At 35.3% G+C, this 19050-nt stretch overlaps 1 protein-coding gene across 1 annotated transcript in view; it reads right to left on the bottom strand.

Annotated features, from left to right (window-relative positions):
- Sos1 (SOS Ras/Rac guanine nucleotide exchange factor 1) overlaps nucleotides 1–19050 on the bottom strand; it is a 70750-nt gene that overhangs the window by 11394 nt on the left and 40306 nt on the right. Inside the window, exons 11-17 of the mRNA XM_051177860.1 lie at nucleotides 10668–10749; nucleotides 9645–9767; nucleotides 9302–9405; nucleotides 7947–8169; nucleotides 6821–6940; nucleotides 2820–2982; nucleotides 1464–1581 (exon numbers count right to left, since the gene is read on the bottom strand). Coding sequence (XP_051033817.1) covers nucleotides 1464–1581; nucleotides 2820–2982; nucleotides 6821–6940; nucleotides 7947–8169; nucleotides 9302–9405; nucleotides 9645–9767; nucleotides 10668–10749 — 933 coding nt within the window. The remainder of the gene's footprint in view (nucleotides 1–1463; nucleotides 1582–2819; nucleotides 2983–6820; nucleotides 6941–7946; nucleotides 8170–9301; nucleotides 9406–9644; nucleotides 9768–10667; nucleotides 10750–19050) is intronic.

Raw genomic sequence — 19050 nt, 5'->3', positions numbered from 1 at the left:
CCCAGAATAAAAGTTAAACTTAACAAAAGACATTTCACTATCTGAGTACTAGATGTTACTATCCACAAACACTTCAATTTGAAATTAATTTGGAGAACTGATTTTTGGCTGCTGCCATTGAATATGCACACTCTTAAGGGCATGTTTGTTAGAAAGCACAAGAATCTATGCTTATTACAGTGCATAGGAACTATTTTGTGAACATACCTTGAAGAGTGACTTTGGTGCTGAGAAACAGGCATTGATATCAGCCCTACATTATTCTTGCTGACTTTTTAATTACTGGCTTGAGTCATTTCATTTTTTAAAGAATGTGACCCACAAATTTTGTAGTATTTAGGGCTGGTGAGTTGGCAGTTCCTGTTGCTAGCCCTGACAACCTAAGTTCAATCCCTGGGACTCACATGGAAGATAACCAGATTCACACACTTGCCCCCCCCCACTTTAAAAAGAAAAAAAGTGACATCATTTAGTAGAAGTTCTTCTCTACTGCTAAGCATTAGATCTTGTCTAACATCCTTCCAGTCTTCTTTCACTCGACACACTGAATACACCCTGAGACTCTATACTAAACATTACCAGCTCTGAGAATGCCTGCCATGCTTCACCACATATGTTAGTGTCACATTGCTGCCCTCCCTCTTAATTCTACCCATTAAACTCTTAACTCACTTTTTTGAGAGTTAATGATCCTTTTCTAGCCTCAACAACTCAAGACAGGATAGGTACCTCCTTTGTGCTTGCACAGCATCTTAAATATTACTACTAGCATAGCATTTCCTAATACATAGCATTTGCAACATTGTATCCTATCTTCAAAGCCTGGACTTTCTGAGATCAGCCCCCCCCCCACTGTATTTTTATCTATAGTACCTAATGTAGTAATTAACTTATAGCAGAAAGGTAGTACATTCCTATTCAGTGAACTCATGTTTCTACATATTATATTCCACTCCTTCCCTGAAAAGCAGTGTGTAATCTGGGAGAGAAGTTATTCAGATACCAACATCAGCAGCGTCAACCATTACTAATAGACACCTTTTTTGGAGGGGGGGGGGGTTAAGGCCTATTTATATATAAACTCTCATTTGTTTCTCACAGCAACCTTTATATCTCCATTTTATGAAGAACTGAGGCATAGACAGAGACTAAGAAATTTATGTAAGCTAGCACATGTAGAAAGCAGCATAGCTGGTTCTAGAACCTTTGTACTAGGAAGAAAAGAACCAGGTCTGGATAAGAGCTTAAGTGGGACTGGTGTGTACCACTTGTGGTGTCACTTCAACAAATTTCAGTTTTTTGAAAATTGTAGATTTTTACATTAGGATGCTCAATCTATACTAGATTTTAAGTCAAAAGTCCTAATGGAAAAATTCTGAAGGGAATCAGGTGCTATTTTTGTCACTCATTTAATAAAATGCCTTGTTTTATCCAGAAACACAATACAAATTAGGAATACTTACCAAAGAAAGGCACACATGGTGGATTAATAGACCTGAGTTTTGCCAAATATTTCTTATAGTGATCTTCACTCAACTCATGAGCTTCTTCTAAAATTTTCTTTTGTCTACTTGGTATTTGCTGTAATAATAAAAAAAATTAGGAGACCTTAGTTGCAAATCTTGCCAAAAAATACCCAACTAACCATTATGGCCCATTCATATCAATCTAATTACAACTATTACTGCTTTTTGTTTTTTAATTTATATATATTTTGAAACAAGTTCTCATTGTGTATTCCTAGCCAGGTTGGACCTCACTATGTAGGTCAGGCTGGCCTCAAACTCATGGAGCTATACCTGCCTCTCCCTCCCAAGTAGTGGATTAAAGGCTTGAGTGACCACAACTGGTTAATGCTATTTTTCTTTTTTCTTTGTCTTTTAAAGCCTTTTTCATATTCTTTAGTACAAACTTAAAAAATGTGTAGATAAAAGTAGAGCTTGCAATATACTATTTGTACAACTTATGTAAATGTTTCAGTATTACAAAGAAACTGTTGAATATAGGTCAGCAAGCTTGCTCAGTAGATAAAGATACTTGCTTCATAAGCCTGATGACCTGAGTCTGACCCCAGAATACCATTGAGGTAGCAGGAGGTAACCTATTCCACAAAATCCTTTTGACTTCCATGTGTGCCTATGGTGTGCCTACAAAATTAAGAAAATAAAATAATGAATGTTTTTTTCTTCTTGGACCCAATGAATGAATGAGATCACTTAATTTTAAAAGAGAAACCATTCATTATGAAATTTAGTTAAGTGCATATTTTAACCTATTACTGAAAAAAAACAACAAAAACAAATGAGACACTTAAATACTTAAGTATCAAAATTGTTAACATTCTGACTTTCTATTTGTTAGTATATATTAATTATACATAATGGTGGACTTAATTATGATTTTTCATATATGTCTGCAATGCATTTTGATCACATTCATTCATCTCACAGTCCTTTCTGGCCAGTCCTCCTTCCCCTGGAGCCCTTTTGCCTCCCAACCAGTCTTCCCTTCCCCTGTCATGCTCTACCCCAACATCCCAATGATCCACTGAGTTGATCAGGGTAGTTTACAGGAGCATGGGCAAGAGGTCATTTATGGAACATAGGACCTTACCACTGACAGAGATGTTCCTTGCTCTCTCAACAACCACTAACTACAGTTACAGCCTGTGGAAGAGTTGGGGCCTTCTAACCCCTCTCCAGCTTGTGACACCATGCTGATGGCCCAGTGTAGTACAGGTCTTATGCTGATAATCATACAAATTCCTATTATTAAAACAAGCAGTGGAAGTTCATTTGAAAATACATGTACAAACCTACCTCAAATGTGTGGTCTAGCCTATAAACAGGGGATGAGTTCATAGCACTGACAACCTCAAGGACACCATTGAAGTTGTTCAGTTCTTGAAAGACTTGTAGAATCTCAATTATCCGACTCACCACAGCTACTCTTTCTTCTAAGTTTTCTGTTTCTACAATACATCTAGAAATTGAAAAGAATTAAAAATTTGAATTTTCCCCAAAAACTATGACCCAAAAAGTTGTCATGTAAACAATGATCTAGAGTGTGTGTGTGGCTTCTGTGTGACCACAGAAAAGACATTTACAGTGAAGAACTGGATTGATAAGAGACTCAGAGAAAGGCAGGCTTCTTGTGGAGCACATTACTCTTTCTGACATCTAGATTGCTATACTGCTATAGTCAGACAACTATCCATGATATATGTAGCACATCCTCTATTGTCAGTATTAGAATAACAAATACCTTACTGAATGCGTGTGAATCTTTGTCATTTAGGTGTGTTCTAGGCATGTTTATTATAGAACTTTTGTTTCCTTTGTGTATGTGCATGCGTGTGTGTGTACACAGTCTTACTTCAGTGATTCATTTCTGTTTTTTGCCTCAGCAAAGTCTTGTTATGTAGCCCAAGATGGCCAGGAACTGGTAGTATTTTTGCCTCAGCCTTCTGAGTGGTGGTTTGTAATCCATATCCAGCTTAATTTTGTTTTCTGATCTATTTGGCAATGTTTGCAGAAATAGTTCTTAGGATAACCATTGGTATATTGCAAAGTCAGCTGAAATATTTTACTAAAATTTAAAAAATAAATAATGGCAAGAGAGGTGGCTCAGTGGTATGGTGTATACTATACATTAGGCTGTAGCTCTAATTCCCCAGAACAAGAAGCAAATAAAACATACTACTTAGAGACAATTAAAACAAAACCAAAACACTTTATTTTTATATACTGAAAATCCATATTAGTTTATTATAGAGAATGATATAAAATGTTATGTTGTTATTTTCCCATCAAACAGTGAAAAGAATTTTAAAATAAAATAAAAATAACAGCTAAGTATGGTTGATCAACAACTGTAAACTCTAGCATTTGGATGGCTAAAGCAGAGAGATTGCATCACATCAGAATGTTAGCACACAGTGAGTTCTAGGATTGTCTAGTCTACAGAGTAAGACCTTGTCTCAAGCAAACACACACATATGCCCATAAAAAATTGCTTAGTTGCTTAGTCAACATTTACTCTCTGTTTAAGAGAACTTCTTATTAATAATTTGTTAGTAAAGAAAAAAATCTCATTTTCAGTGATATTAATAGTTTGAAAAATTAAGTACAAAACTAAATATTATTAAAATTTTTAAATGTAAAGCTACAGATTATATTATTTCTTGATGAGGCTAACATAATACTAAGAATAAAACCACTCTCCTTGAAACCATTAAAATCTTATCAAATTAAACAGAACATGTTTATATATTTAAAGAATTCTATACAAATATATTCTGGCTAGTTTATCAAGGTGAATAGTTAAAAACAGGTAATGCAAGTATGACAGATCTTTAACTCTTCTGATGCCTGAGGACAAATGAAGATCACCTGCAGTGTGCAGTGCTTTCGGTTCCACATCTCCTGGGCCTGTAGCTATATCTCATTAGTTATATGTCTCTTTCCCAGTATGACACATTACAGCTACTATGGTGAGAAAGTGCTTCTATAAATTAAAATGAAATCAGGGAGCAACATTTTGGGAGAAAATTTGAATCTTACTTCTTAGAGGTATATTATCTCAGACAACATAAACAAACTCTTGCTTTCATGTGACTTGACTATGTCAGGCCTTCAGCCATTATATGCCAGATGATTGTTCTTATATTCTCAATATGATCTGTGGAAATCATGTCTTTACAAAAATATATTGCCTTTACTCAGAAAAATAGCTAATATACAAAGCTCGGGTCTCTAGTTCCTAGTTATAAAAATGCATCCACTTCTTTGTTCTATCATAATACTTCAGTGGAAATTATTAAAACAAACCATACCCACCCACTCTAACTCTTGGAAATGACCCTAAGAACCAGCTGCAAATGAGACACTGTTTAGGAAAATCTATAAAATAATTCTATACAAGAGAGAGTGGGCTATTTCAACTCAGATTGTTCCTTCCTGCATTCCTTTCTTTGGAAAATCCATTCTAGATGTAGTTAAGATCACCTAGTTACAGCTTTGAATCTTCAGGGAGAGGGAGTGGCTGGATGGGTTCCTACCCTGAGGAGCAGGATTTCATTATCTGAGTGTAGTTTAGTATTTATTTACTTTATAATACTTATTTAATATTTCAGCTGTGAATACCCCCCTCCTTTTGCCAACTTATGGGCTGAGGCTGTAGGCTCTGAATAAACAACTCTTTGGCTTCTGAAACAGTGTTTCCATACTAAGAGGTACTATGCCAAGGCCATAGTACCATTCCTACCACTTCACCCTAGCTCTTGGACTAGAAAGATAGTTTGTAATCCTCTCCTCTCCATAACTATTTCACACAGATAGCTCCTAATCTCTTACCATTTACAACAAAGGATGGAGAGTTTAAACCTAAAGGTGTGTTCAGGAACAATGGAGGCTGCCATGAAAGGCACCTGGGAAGAAACCTGGAGAAACAAGGAAAATATATAGCCTCAACTGTGCATTATCTAGTTTCCTCAAGAGAAGCAGGAAGACAATTGGAGAGGGAACCTCCTGGGGTTAGAACAGTAGTTGATTAAGGACCTTAGAAACTTTACCTTCCAAGAAGCCAGACTTTCACTGGCTTATTCAGCACAGCAATTTGTGCTACGAGGGAACTGTTCACAACAAAAGAGTGAACATAGCAATTAGTAATTGCACATTTAACAGCTTGGAGTGTGCAATCTGGAAAGGAGTGAACGTGAGCCATATCAGAACCCATCTTCTCAAAGTGACTATAGACACCCCTATAGCTGCTTAGTTCACTTCACATTTAAGTAGCAAAGAAAAAGCTGTAGAAGGCAGAGGGCAGTTCTAAGATTTGCAATATCCATTATGAAGCATATAAACAAATACAAAGTATCAGCTAAACATCAGGATAAAAGGAGGGAGCAGACACTGCCTGTGTGAATGACCACATGCCAAATTAACAGAAAGATTTCAAAGATACTGTCAAAGATATATTCACAGAACTAAAGGACAGCAGTAAATATGATAAGGAAGGTATATGACAACATGGCTCTAGGAAGAGTATTAGGAAAGCAGTAAAAATTATAGAAAGAACCAAATGGAATCTTGGAAATGAGAAACTGGAGAGCTCAGCAGTAGATATGAACTGGCAGAATGAAAATTAGCTAATTTGAAGATAGAGCCATTGTTCAAAACTAAAGGCAAAGAATTTATTAAAGGACAACAATAAACCCTGCATATTTGTTGCTAGTTGACCAGCTGTACAAGAACACTAAAGGAAGTTCTCTCCAGGCTGAAAACAAGTGAGTGACCCCAGATGGTAATTTGAATAATAAAAACACTCTCAATGCCCATTTTTGCCTCATTCCTCCCCCCCCCTTACCTGGTTTAAAAAGCAACTGATTTTATGTATATGAATGTACTTTTTGGTCTATAGCACAAAAATGTAATATCCTGCCAACAGCAGAACAAAAAAGAGGATGAAAAGGCCATTCAAGGTTAAGATGGTGACAGCAGATAGCAAATAATAATTGTAGGGATGCATTGCTGGATCTGCACCATTAATTAGGTATATCCAAACTGCATAAAGAGGAGACGCTGAAGACACATATGGGAGGACATCTATCTGCTGGAATGAAGCTGTGTCAATTTGCAGCCCACTCAGGCAATCATTGGAAACTTAGTATTAGTGAAACTAAGATGCACATCAGGAAAACATTCAGGGTACACACAATAAAAGGAATGAAAGAACAAAAGACACGTGACATACAGAAACAAAACAGCCCCAGAATTCATAAGCTAGCCATTGATACAACAAAAATGTCAACAACACTTACTTTTCAAACCACAGAGTGAGGTTAGTAGTGTGCCGTATCATTTTCAGAAGGTTAGGAGAATTAATTTCTTTATCTTCTTTTGTCCACACACTTCCAACTAATTCTGATGGCTGCACAGCTCTAAAATCATCAACATAAAATGCCACATCACATTTCCCCTTTAGTATACTTGCTACATAACAAAAAACTAAACTACTTTTATAAGTATTCCTTTTCCACCAACAGGAAGTTGGTGAAAACAAGATAAATATTTACAATTTTTCTTTTATGTTTTCCAATTAAAATATTTTGGTAGATACTTCTGCATAATGTCTTTCTTAGCACTTATAAATACTACTCAGGATGGTAATATATTTAAATACAGTCTAATAAGTAACCAATGAGGGGACACAAGTACTAAAATTCATTTTTGGTTTGTTTTGTTGGTATTTGTTTTTGGTTTTTTTTTGCTCTTAAAATGGGTAGAAAGAGAAACCATCCTACAAAAAATAGTTCCTGAAAATGAAATTTAAAATTCTAACATTAACATTTGGAGATCATGATAACTTAGGTAAGAGGATTTATAAATTTAGCTCCTTTCTCATTTAGTGATTAATAATTTTGAGTTTAACCAGAATCACATTTTTCAGATGAACAATATTAAACTATAAAGGGCTATAACTGGCTGTGACTTAATTTTAACACAGTAGTAGCTATCTGTGGTACTATGGGGAAACTATAGCAGTAGTTCTATGTTCCTGTGTTATGTTCAGCCTGTGCTATGCCTTGGGCATACACAGGAAACCTCACAGTCCTACAAGTTAGTATGGTCTTTGGCCTCACTTTCCTTGGAGGAAACAAGCAGAAGATCAGAGTTATACAAGGAAACTTAAGCCAGCAATTGATATTGCCAGGATTTGAACTCAGCTTACCAAGCAGGGGTAACTGCAGAAAGACACAAAGTTAAGTAGATAAGGGTGATCAAAGGGGCAAAAGGACCAAAATTGTCTGCTATGCCTTAATGCTCCAAATATATCATATACTGTCTCATTTACATCTCAAGACAACACCAAAAGGCAGAAAATGTCTTCCATTTTTAAGATGAATTCTTGAAATAACTTCTCAGCTCGAATGGTGAACAACATACCGGTATAGATCTGATTCAAGCAAAGTGAGTTGTCGAGCAATTTCTATTGGGTGTAAGGTGAGCAAGTCAAAAGTCTCTATGTGCCCAGGTCTGCTTATGTGCCACTCAACTGTGGGAGGTGAACTCTGAAATGTAATATTATGACCTGGGCCATTGTCTCTTGCAATTTTTTTCCTTTGGATTATCTTAGTGATGGATTCGACCCATTTTTTCATTGCTTTACCTGAAATACATTTTAACAAACATTTAAATACTCTTTAATATTTTATTTTTAAATGCTTAAAGTAATACAAATGATACATGAATAAATCATTGCTATAAAGTCAAATGAGCAACGTTAAATACTAAGAGTTTCCCTCTTCCATCTTCTCATCCTTCTTCAGACAGGTAATCATTGTTAATAATTTGGCATGTATCTAAACCTTTCCTAAATGAATGTAAAAAGTAATTTGATTTTTCACCTCTAATACTTTGAACCTTAGTTTGAAATACTATTTTTTATAATTCTTACATGCAAGGAATATCCCATATATAATTAAAAGATTAATAAAAGTAAATTATACATGTCTAATTAATATTGTATTTTATAACCCAATTATGAGGACTGATTGACCATATTAGTCTTCTGTTTGATGTGGCTATCTTTTGTACTGTACAGTAATCTATTTAACCCTTTATTTTCTGATTTTCTTTAGACTATAAAACAAAGCTTGTCTAGGGCACCCTTAAAGTCACACAATCACAGAAATTTTAAAGTAAAGGAGACTTTGTGATAATGATAATCAACCCATTTCTCATAATAATAATAAACTAAATAAACTAAACAATAAACTAAAGTCTAACGAACCAAAATTATGTATCTGGCTAGTGGTGATGGTAAGAAGTAGTCTGTCAGTGTAATATGCTATTTATTATCTCTCTGATTTGTTTTACTTACCTAACTATACACCTTTATCAGTGGTGCTACAGTGGTAGAAAAATTCAAACATGTACTGTAGGTAGCACATAGTTTCAATTAAGTGGTGTATCTTAAACTGAGACCTAAAAGACCCAGTTTTAAAACAGACGAGTCAGCAGATCACTGCTGAGCAATTTACAAGTCTCAATGATGGGTTTTATTGTTTTGTTTTTTGAGACAGGGTCTCACTACTGTAGCCCTGACTTTCCTGAAACTCATAGACATCTGCCTGCCTCTGCCTCCTGAGTGCTGGGATCAAAGGAGTGCACCACCACACCCAGCTTAAATGAAGTTTGATGAGAAAGTTTAACATTTTCAAATAAGCTATAATGTATCAATTGAGGGTAATCATATTAGTAATTTTATCATATATGCAAGTAGCAAATTAAAAACATACCTCTTACTGTTCCAATAAATTCCTCCATTCGTTGTAAAAGGTCTGCATCTCTTTCAAAGTCATAAAAATGGTGCTCCACCCAGTGCCGACATACATTTAACACTCTGTGGCATTAACACAACTGGATTACATGGGATCTCACACTGAGTGTAAACATGAAACAAGAGCAGCTCCTACCAATAAACAATCCACTAGAGCTTGTAAGTCGGAGAAGACTCTGAATTAATCCACTTGGTTTGCCTCCCTTCACCATACTTGGGAACAGTTCTTGAACCTCCCCACTTTGAAACACACATTTAAGAAGCTGCAGTTTCTATGCAGCAGCCACATCTTTACTACTTACCGCAGTTGGACAGGCTGAATATATTCCTTTCTAAACCTCTTCAGCTCTGCACTCAGGGGCTGGTCTCCATTCTCTAGAGCTATGCGATCAGCTTCTGTTGGCTCAGGCTCTGGAATTTCAAATCTACCATAAGACAGAAAAAAAATGAAAATATTATATCAAATCCAGATTCACAAACTTTTATTTATACTTATAAGTATAATCAAGAGAATACTATAAAAATTTACTATAAATATACAAGGCTTTTATAATGGTAAAGGCTGATTATATTTTTTAAAAAGAAGTTAATATTGCCAGTAGAGCTGAAACTAACTAGAAGCAAAAAAAAAAAAAAAAGTCTAAAATGGGACTAATGTTAATTTTTAGTCTGTAGATTACTCTAAATCAGTAGCTATAATTTTAAGGGTGACTAGTGCTTGAAACTTGATTGCCATTTGGGTAGATGAAAAACATTTTCCTTGATAAAAAGCATTTGCTCACTGACAGGATCCACTTTATTCAATATGTAGAAATTTGAAAATTTGTTTAGAATTTGTGAAGCATTAAAATCTGAATTTCTAGTGTGTTGTTATTTTAAAGGTGTGGTTTAATGTAGCTCAGGGTAGCCTTACACTCCCTATGTATAGTCAAAGATGACCTTGAATTCTGATCCTCCTGCCTCTACCCCCCAAATTCTTGGATTATAGGCATATGTCCAGTCTAGAGTCTAATAAATCACACATATTCATATATTATACAGTTCTTTTAATCTGGGCTGGGAATACTGCTTAGACTGAACCAAAGGCCCATGGCTCAATCCCAGTGCAGCCTAAACCTTGAAAAATTGGAATTTTAATACTAAATCAATGGGGGGGAGGGGAAGAGAGAAATCTATATAAATAACCAAAGTTAGTACATTTTTGTAAGCCCAGTAGTAGTTTTATATTAAGTTCATCTACAGTTATACTTATTGACACATTTATAGGAAATATGTAACTTAATCCTTTCCAAATCAAAGAATTCAGACATTTAAAATGGACAGACCGTTCTATTATAAGACTCAGTAATTCTTGAGGTTTGCAAAAGGATCTGTATGTTGTAAGAAATGTCCGAACAAAATTAGGATCTGAAAAGGAAAAGGAACAGTATTAAAGTCTCAGATAAACAATGATTAAAACTATTATTTTCAGTTTCAAAACAGATCAAAGACACAGTCTTAAAAGTCCCCAGATATTGCTAGGTGGTGGTAGTGCATGCTTTTAATCCCAGCCAGCACTCAGGAGGTAAAGGCAGGTGGATCTCTGTGGCTGTGAGGACAGCCTGGTATACAGAGCAAGGTCCAGGACAGGCTCCCAAGCTACACAGAGAAACCCTTCCTTGAAAAAACAAAAACAAAATTAAAGCAAAACAAAAAGTACCCAGATATTTTACCCATATAGACGGCTTTGAACTTTAATGTATTGATAGCTTTGGCACCTCCTAAAGTAGTGGCTTTAGAAAAACAAAAAACACTGACTGTAAAATATAATCAGCTGATTTCTTGTTCTGGAATGTGCAATGGAAAAAAAGCAAGGACAGGGACTTGAACCAGGTTCCTATTTGCTGCCAGGATCTCAGTGTGTTGGGTCACCTACCTAGTAAAGATGGCTATAACAATAACCTGTCCATTTCCTGACATCACTTTAATTAACTATGTTTCCTAACTTCCTATAAATCATGTTAACAGAGCAAAGAACTAGAAACCAAATCTTATAGAGTAGTAGGGTTAGCTAAGTAGTTAATGGTCTCGATTGCCAGAGGCCTTATTTTTAACTGCTAAAAAAAAGACCATGAGATGTCTCACCAAGTAAATGTCCTTTGCCATACAAGCTTGGTTGGGGTCATCATATCCCAAAAGTTGTCCTAGGACACATACACACACAGAGCTTGTTTGTGCCATACTCATGAACATGTGTGAACAGAGACAATAAAAAATAGTTCTAAAAAAAATCTCTTATTTTTACTCTTCCCAACCCTGTCATTTGAAGTAGTTACAATAAAAGTTCAGTCATAAGAGCAGCAGGCTCCAACCTCTTCTTCAAAGGCCTACTTTGCATGTGCATCTCCATGGAATATAATGGAGGCCTATTGTCAGATCACTCTCCTAGGCTTGCCTCCTCTGATCTTTCCTTGACAGTATTCTCCCAGGTTTTAAGCATAATGAAGGGAAAGTCCCTTTCTCAATACTCTCTGGATGTGATGGCATGGCCTTTAATCACAGGCAGAGGCAGGCATATCTCTGGGAGTTTGAAGCCAGCCAGAGATACATAGTAAGACAGTCTCAAAAAACCCAGTCACTTCTACATCTCAGATCTCATACTTAGGCCCTTTAAAATGAAGGGAGAACATCAGGTAACTTGAGTCCTGTGGGATTATTTCCCTGTTTACATTACAGATAAGGGTAAATTGTGATTGTAAATTCACAGATGGCAGTAAACACCTATACATCAATTGATCAAAGTTTTATAAGAAGTCTTTTATTAGGACAAGGTTTAGTAAAATTAGTATATATTTAGAAAAATTTTTACTTGATTCTAAGCACCTTAAATTTAGCCTTAAAATATCACAGTAACTTTTTACCTAAAACTCAAGTTCATAGATTTATGACAAGATAGAATGCTGATCTAATCTGTTGGTACACATTATCATCAAGATAATAACTGACTTAACTATCAAACAGCCCTGAGTTGAAACTATTGAATTTTTTTTTCAATTTGAAGAAAAATTTATAGAGCAAAAACATACTGTTGTGGGAGTCTTTTGCTTTGGGCAGGAAGGACCTAGCTAGATATCCAGGCTGGCTGGCCTTGAACTCACAATCTTCTTGTGTTAGTATCCAAAGTGCTGGGGTTTATAGGTATGTGTGATCACACCTCCAGCTAAAAAAAATTTTTGGTTTTATTTAGTGTTCCTTCCTTTAGTTTGAATCTCCTAAAGCTAGAGTGGGTTGCTGATAAAAGTATTTTAAATACATAAAATCTTTTAATAATTTCCTTTCTGTTGGTATTTTATTGTCTTCAGTTACAGAGATCCTCAGTTAAAGACTAATGTCTCATCCAGAAGAAAAGATTTAAAAACAGAAGGCTGTACGAGATTTTAAAACTGAGATATTTATCGGTTCCATCACAACCCTCCCTTCCAAGAACCTTCTTCCTGTTCTGCAAATCTATTTGTAAGGTGAGGCTTCTCAAAATAGTATGTGTTCAGGAAGCAACAGTGGCAGCCAAAGTTGGGATGCTTGGCTGTCCCTGCTGGAGAGAGCTGTGTATCCTAGATGAGGCCTCTGAGCATCTCTGGGCTGTGTTTACACATTGACAGTGTGGACCCACTCCTCAAAACACAGGGTTATTTCAGGCTGATGATCTAACATCCACATTCAGAACTTTTCTTCTCAAATACCACCATGTTAGGCTAAAAGCTGTGGGTTCAGACAAAAAAGAGCAAGTGCTAAGTGAATTAAAGCATGTTTTAAGAAAAGTATAGTTATTTTTTAAAGTGGAATTTTTATCATCTTAGGCCAAATCTATTTTAGCCATATCTTTACTTCTGTAACTGATATTGAGAAAGGCATGCTGTGCCTCAGTCCCATATCACTTCCTGATGCCCATTAAGTAACAGCCCCAGGAGAGTGTTCACCTACATTTGTGTCATATAGTTTCTGGGAGGTAAGTAGGTCATAAGAACTATGGAAGAGAAACTGATTCCTGCTCTGGTGCTCTTTTCTCCCAAGCCAGATACCTCCCCTGATCAAAGGATTCCCATAAGCCTTACCTAGCTATGAGATCTAAAAATACAGAATTTACCAACTAATTAGTGTCACCATAGAAGTTCACATAAATGATTAAATCAGGATGCAGTTGTAACTGTTAAGCTGGTAGAGGCACCAGAAGTCACTGGAAGTGAGCAGTCTAGTCAGTAGAGCGCTGTTCTTCCTATGACACTGTTCAGAGAGGGTCTTCTGGTGCTGGCAAGAGGAACAAATACCCCACAGTAACCACTGCTGTAGTGTGCTCTAATGTTTGTTCTTATCTTGACTAGAAGCTGAAAGCAGCCTTGCCAAAAAGGGAGGGTGGGTTGTATGTGGAAGAACTAAAATACTCTAGGAAAACTGGCAAAAGCTTAAGTACTTAAAACAAAACAAAACAACCCAAGGAACTAAAAACTACTCATATGCCCATGCTGATTTTAATACACCACACTTTCTAATCTTAAGCAATGAAAAATTCCTAATAACAACTTATTTTGAGATGATTTACCTGCATTTTGGAATTTTATACAGAAAAGCTATATATACATATTCCAGAAGCTATTTTTGTTTCTGCTGCATTGATTTCTCCGTCTCAATGATTCAAACATGTGCTATGCCACATCAATCACAGGAGACCTTTATGACAATGCAAAGGACTAAATATGATATAAAAAAAACCCTCAGCAACAAAGGCAGATTATAAAATTTCATTAAAAAAAATAAAGTACCTCCTTCCATTTAACAAGCAATGATAAGAATTAATATCCTGCTCTTTGCTTGTGGCACAGTTATGTATCTACTCATATTCTGCAGTGATGTTTCAAAATCAGGAGACAAACACAAAAATAAAAACATCAGGCAGACTCTGACTTTAAGGTACAAGCACAACAAATACTAATAGAAAAAGTAGTACAATTTGACATTGCCTTCTGGTGTGGAAGCAAAGATTACTCTAGAAACATGTTACTCAGACATAATCCCCTACCAAAGGAAGCATTCTTCTTTCTTGTTTCCTGTCATGTTCATAGCTTCTCTGACTCCTCCTCTCCATACTTCCTTTATACAAATACCTTCTGAGTCTAGTTTCAAGTACTTGGCATATGTCCCTGTATCTTCAACTTTAAGTTGTAGTTATTTTTATGTTTTTTGTTTTGTTTTCTGAGATGGAGTCTCATGGATCTTAGATTGACCCAGAACTTACTATGTACTGAAGATGACTCTGAATTGAACATCTAAACCTCCTACCTCTCCCTCCTGAGTACTACAGGCAGAGATGACAGGCATGTGTCAATACCAGTTTATGAAGTGTATGTGACTGAACCCACAGTTGCATGCATTCAACCAACTGAGCTACATCCCCAGACCATGGTTACTATTTTTTTTTTGCTTGCCTTCTAACTGACCCCACTCCTGGACAATTCTTGGTTATTTGGTGTACAATTTTTCAAATTCATCTGAACTTCAATTATATCTACAGTATATCTCGTGTTCAAAAATACAGCATATTAGCTTTTAGGTCATCAATCCTTCTGTCTCTAACACTTGACATTTAGTATGGCAAGGTCATAAGATTTATTAAATATTTAGTATATTACACATCTATTTATAAAGAGCACCCTTCCCCCATCCAGCATAGTGGAACACTGTTACTCAGGATGTCTGCTCATGTGATAATACTCCCTTTTAATATATCCATTTAAAACCTCAAGAAACAATAAGCTCCTCGGCAAGGACTTATAAACAATCACTTTTGAATTCCTTAAAAAAAGGAAACAGACGCTATGCTGACGCACAAACACTTAGAAAAAAATATCAGGGTTTAAAAATAGAAAAGCACTGCCCTATAGATCAAAAATTGTTCAGAGACTTTAAAAGTTAAACGCCTAGAGTGAATTTATGCAAGATACAGGCTCAAGTCTAATGCAGAATTTTGAACATTTTATATGTGAGTGCAAAGATAGCAGTACATCAGAAAAAGATTTTAAGTTTTCTCAATGTCATCTTCTACAAAAGAAGTTGACCACATAAAGTCACAGTTTTCCACACTTCAGTGTGTCCTGAATTATTATTATCCTAGCCTCGGTGCCATCCTATTTTCTACCACACATGGCCAGACTAATAGACTGCCACCAACCATAACCATATTTCTGCCAGTGTTGCTTTATCTCATAATTGGTTGCAGTGCATTGTCTACAGCAGCTCTATGGAATGAACTTCCTGCTCTCCTTTCCCTTGTGACACTGCTTTGTGATTGCTCTAGGGTAAGGAAACTGTCTCTCTATATCATTGCCAAATGTAAAATAATCCACCCAACCGAGGAGGTTTCCTTTCAGAATTCAGGATGAATTACCCAAAATCTGCTAAGTCCAGAAACACTGGGGATGAAACAAAAGCTATAAATTAGACTCTACATTAGACTGTCATCATTCATGTATGTTACCCATATTTTAACTTACCTAAAATATAAAAGTATTTTTCCAGAAAGCTTTCCATTTACAGAACAAACTATTCTCATGGCTCAATGACTGAGCTTTGTCAGGAAAAAAACCTGGTGGCAACACCTATAACCAACCCCAGTACTGGGGGTGGAGGGGGGTGCTGGTGAACTTAACGCCAGCCTGGTTACCTATCCTCCCTCAAGAACACAGAAAAGCAAATAAAATGACATGGCTAAGGTATAGGCTAGTGACTGAATAGTTTTCATGCCCAGAAGTAAGAGATGGACAGGACCTAATTGCATGCAAAGCATAATATCCAGAACATGTTGCCTATTTCAATGAAAACCAAACCTGTACCTCTTCATAGTATACCTGTATTTGCCCCAAATGAATAAGCATCATGAGTAATTAAAAGTCCATTTGTTTCTATTATTAATCACATATAACTTTTAAAAAGCATGTCAAAGTAATTTTTAAAAACTCAGTTTGAAAGTGTGTCATGGACATTTATTTGGCTGATAAAGCAATTAATTTATAGGCTTCATTCTGTAATTAACTGATAGATTTCTAGCAAATTAAACAACCCTTAGCAAATTAAACAATCCTTAGGAGTCTTGGGCTTTTATTTATAAACTGAGGGTGTGGACAACTCCTGGCACTTAAGGTATATAGCTTTCATTTGTAATTTATTGTTGTAACATTTGAGAAATCAAGTTAGCTGAAGCCAAGTAAACCTGACTTAATCTTCTGTAATCCAGTTTTATCTTCTGTTTTTCAATATGTCTGAGCAACTTGTAATAATCTAGATGATGTTTAAGTGCTGTTACATCATTAAATTTCCTCATGTATTATATACAGTGACTTTCACTATATAATAAAAAAGTTGAGTTACTAATTTTAGCTTTTGTTTCACTGTAGCCACACATGTACTTCATGTTCTCCAACAAAAACACCTAATAACTATCAGAACCCCCTCCCCCCCTTTTTTTAAATTTGGGAAGATAAAAGGAAAAAAACAGACTAATGTTTACTCAAGACAAGTGATAACTTACTGTAAGCTGGAGGAGATCTTACAATACTGCTTTTATGTCTTACAAGTCCCTGAATGTCTATCAAAAGCACATTCTATAGTGACCGTAATAAGTCAAAAATGGACTCTATAGAGTAGTTGGTCTATTATAAGAAAAAAAAAAATCCTATACTGCAAGTAAAAACTTCAGTAAACAGATATCAAAGAATGGCTAGTAAACTAATAATTAGCAGTAATTTCATGTACTTGAAGCTTAGAACTCATCAAAGTTGCTGGTAGACTCTAGTATTATGAGACAAAACATTCAATTAAATTTCAAGACAGAGCAAAAAAAAAAAAAAAAAAAAAAAGAGTCAAAAAGCATAGCTATAACATAATTAAAAAAAAAAAAATCCTTCCAGGATTTTAAATTTAAAAAGTAAAACAGAAACTGCAGCGAGAACTCTGAGGTTAAGAGCACCTGGCATTCTTCCAGAGGAACTAGGTTTGATTCCTAACCAAGTACTATCTATAACTCCAGTCCCAGGGGATCTGACACTTTCTGGATGCTACCAGCACTGCACATACATAAAAACTTTAAAAAAAAATTTAGAAAAGTAAAATAATCTCATTAGGTTAAATTTCAGTAAACTTCATCAAAATAAGAAAGACATTACTTTATACAAAAGCTGTAAGTTGACAATAGTCACCAGACGTATAAGATAATATCATGGCAAAAATAGTCTTTAGTAGCATTGTATACATAAAGAATGAAAGCTGCTGGACCAAACAAAACCCATTAGCTTACTGAAGTATGCTTACAAAGTATACTCATTCAAAAAAAAAAAAAAAAAAAAAGTCAAAATAAAAGACATAATTCCCCAGAAAACAAATATTTAATTATAGATTATAACTGCTAATCAGAAATGAATTCTTTTAAATACATCAGTTAAAAATGTACAGAAATGTTATAAAAACAGATTGTAGATTTCAGAATATAGAAATCAGTAACAACTGACTTGCTAGAAAAAAGAACAGCCTGTTCTTTCTACTGAGTCTCCAGTGATCACTGACTGTGCTGTAGGGAAAATTAAACTGTCCTTAATAACCAGAGGTACATAGTTCTAAGAATGCCACCCCTCAAAGGCTCAGGGACACAAGTCCCCTTGACACTGCAGTATTACCACTCAATTCAAATGTTGATTTTTTTTTTTTTTTTTTTTACTGTGGCTTATATAGTTTTTGCTTTGTCCTTTTCTTAAGAAACAAACAAGCAAACAGTATTGAGGATAAAATAAATAGGTTTTAAATTCACAAGGGTTTAAAAACAAAGACAATGGGGTAAGATAAATGACTTGAACTTTTGCTGTCAAAAAATTAAAAGAGTATTTTAAATTCACAAATCTTGAGTTAACAAAGTATTTTTACAATTTTACAATTTTGTTGTTATTGTTGATTATTTCCTTTGCTTTTTTCTTTTATTGAGAAAAGGTTTCTCTGTGTAGCCCTGGCTGTCCTGGAACTCTCTCTGTAGACCAGGCTGGCCTCAAACTCATGGAGACCTTCCTGCCTCTGCCTCCTGAGCAATGGGACTAAAGGCATGTGCTACCACTGCCTGGCTATAATTTTAAACAGTATATAGAAGGTTAATGAAGATAAAGTAAATGATAGGTCATAATAATTACTGAAAACTGTAAAGCTTAAAAACAGCTTTATATATATATATATATATATATATATATATGTATATATATAAAGAGGTAACCTATTTATCTTTAATATAACTACAGAGCAGCTTAAATCTTTTTAATATACATATTTTTTTAATTTTTGAGTAACAAACACACTGATTATATAAGTGTCTAGGTGACAATTTATACTAAAACTGGAACCCCAGACGAGGCTTCTCTTAATATTCAACATGTGTCAGCTACTCTGCACTCTCACTGAATAATACACATTCAAAGAAGCCAAATCATGGTAAAACTCACCTTTGGTAAATGCTGTCAATTTACTATGGAAAAGGTTTCAAAGATTTACCTGTTAAGAGTCCAAATTACTGAAGGCAAAACTAAACTCTAGCTTATCTATCCCAGATATGTGGGTAATGGCATATATTATATTATAAAGTGGTTTGAGAACACTCATAAAAATACTACTCAAATTTAATTTCTTTCCCTTTGGTAGTTCTAA

This window comes from Phodopus roborovskii, unplaced genomic scaffold (assembly GCF_943737965.1).
Source record: "Phodopus roborovskii unplaced genomic scaffold, PHOROB, whole genome shotgun sequence".
Lineage (NCBI taxonomy): Eukaryota > Metazoa > Chordata > Mammalia > Rodentia > Cricetidae > Phodopus > Phodopus roborovskii.
Note: the sequence above shows the minus strand (reverse complement) of the source record. Positions and strands in the feature narration are given on the sequence as shown.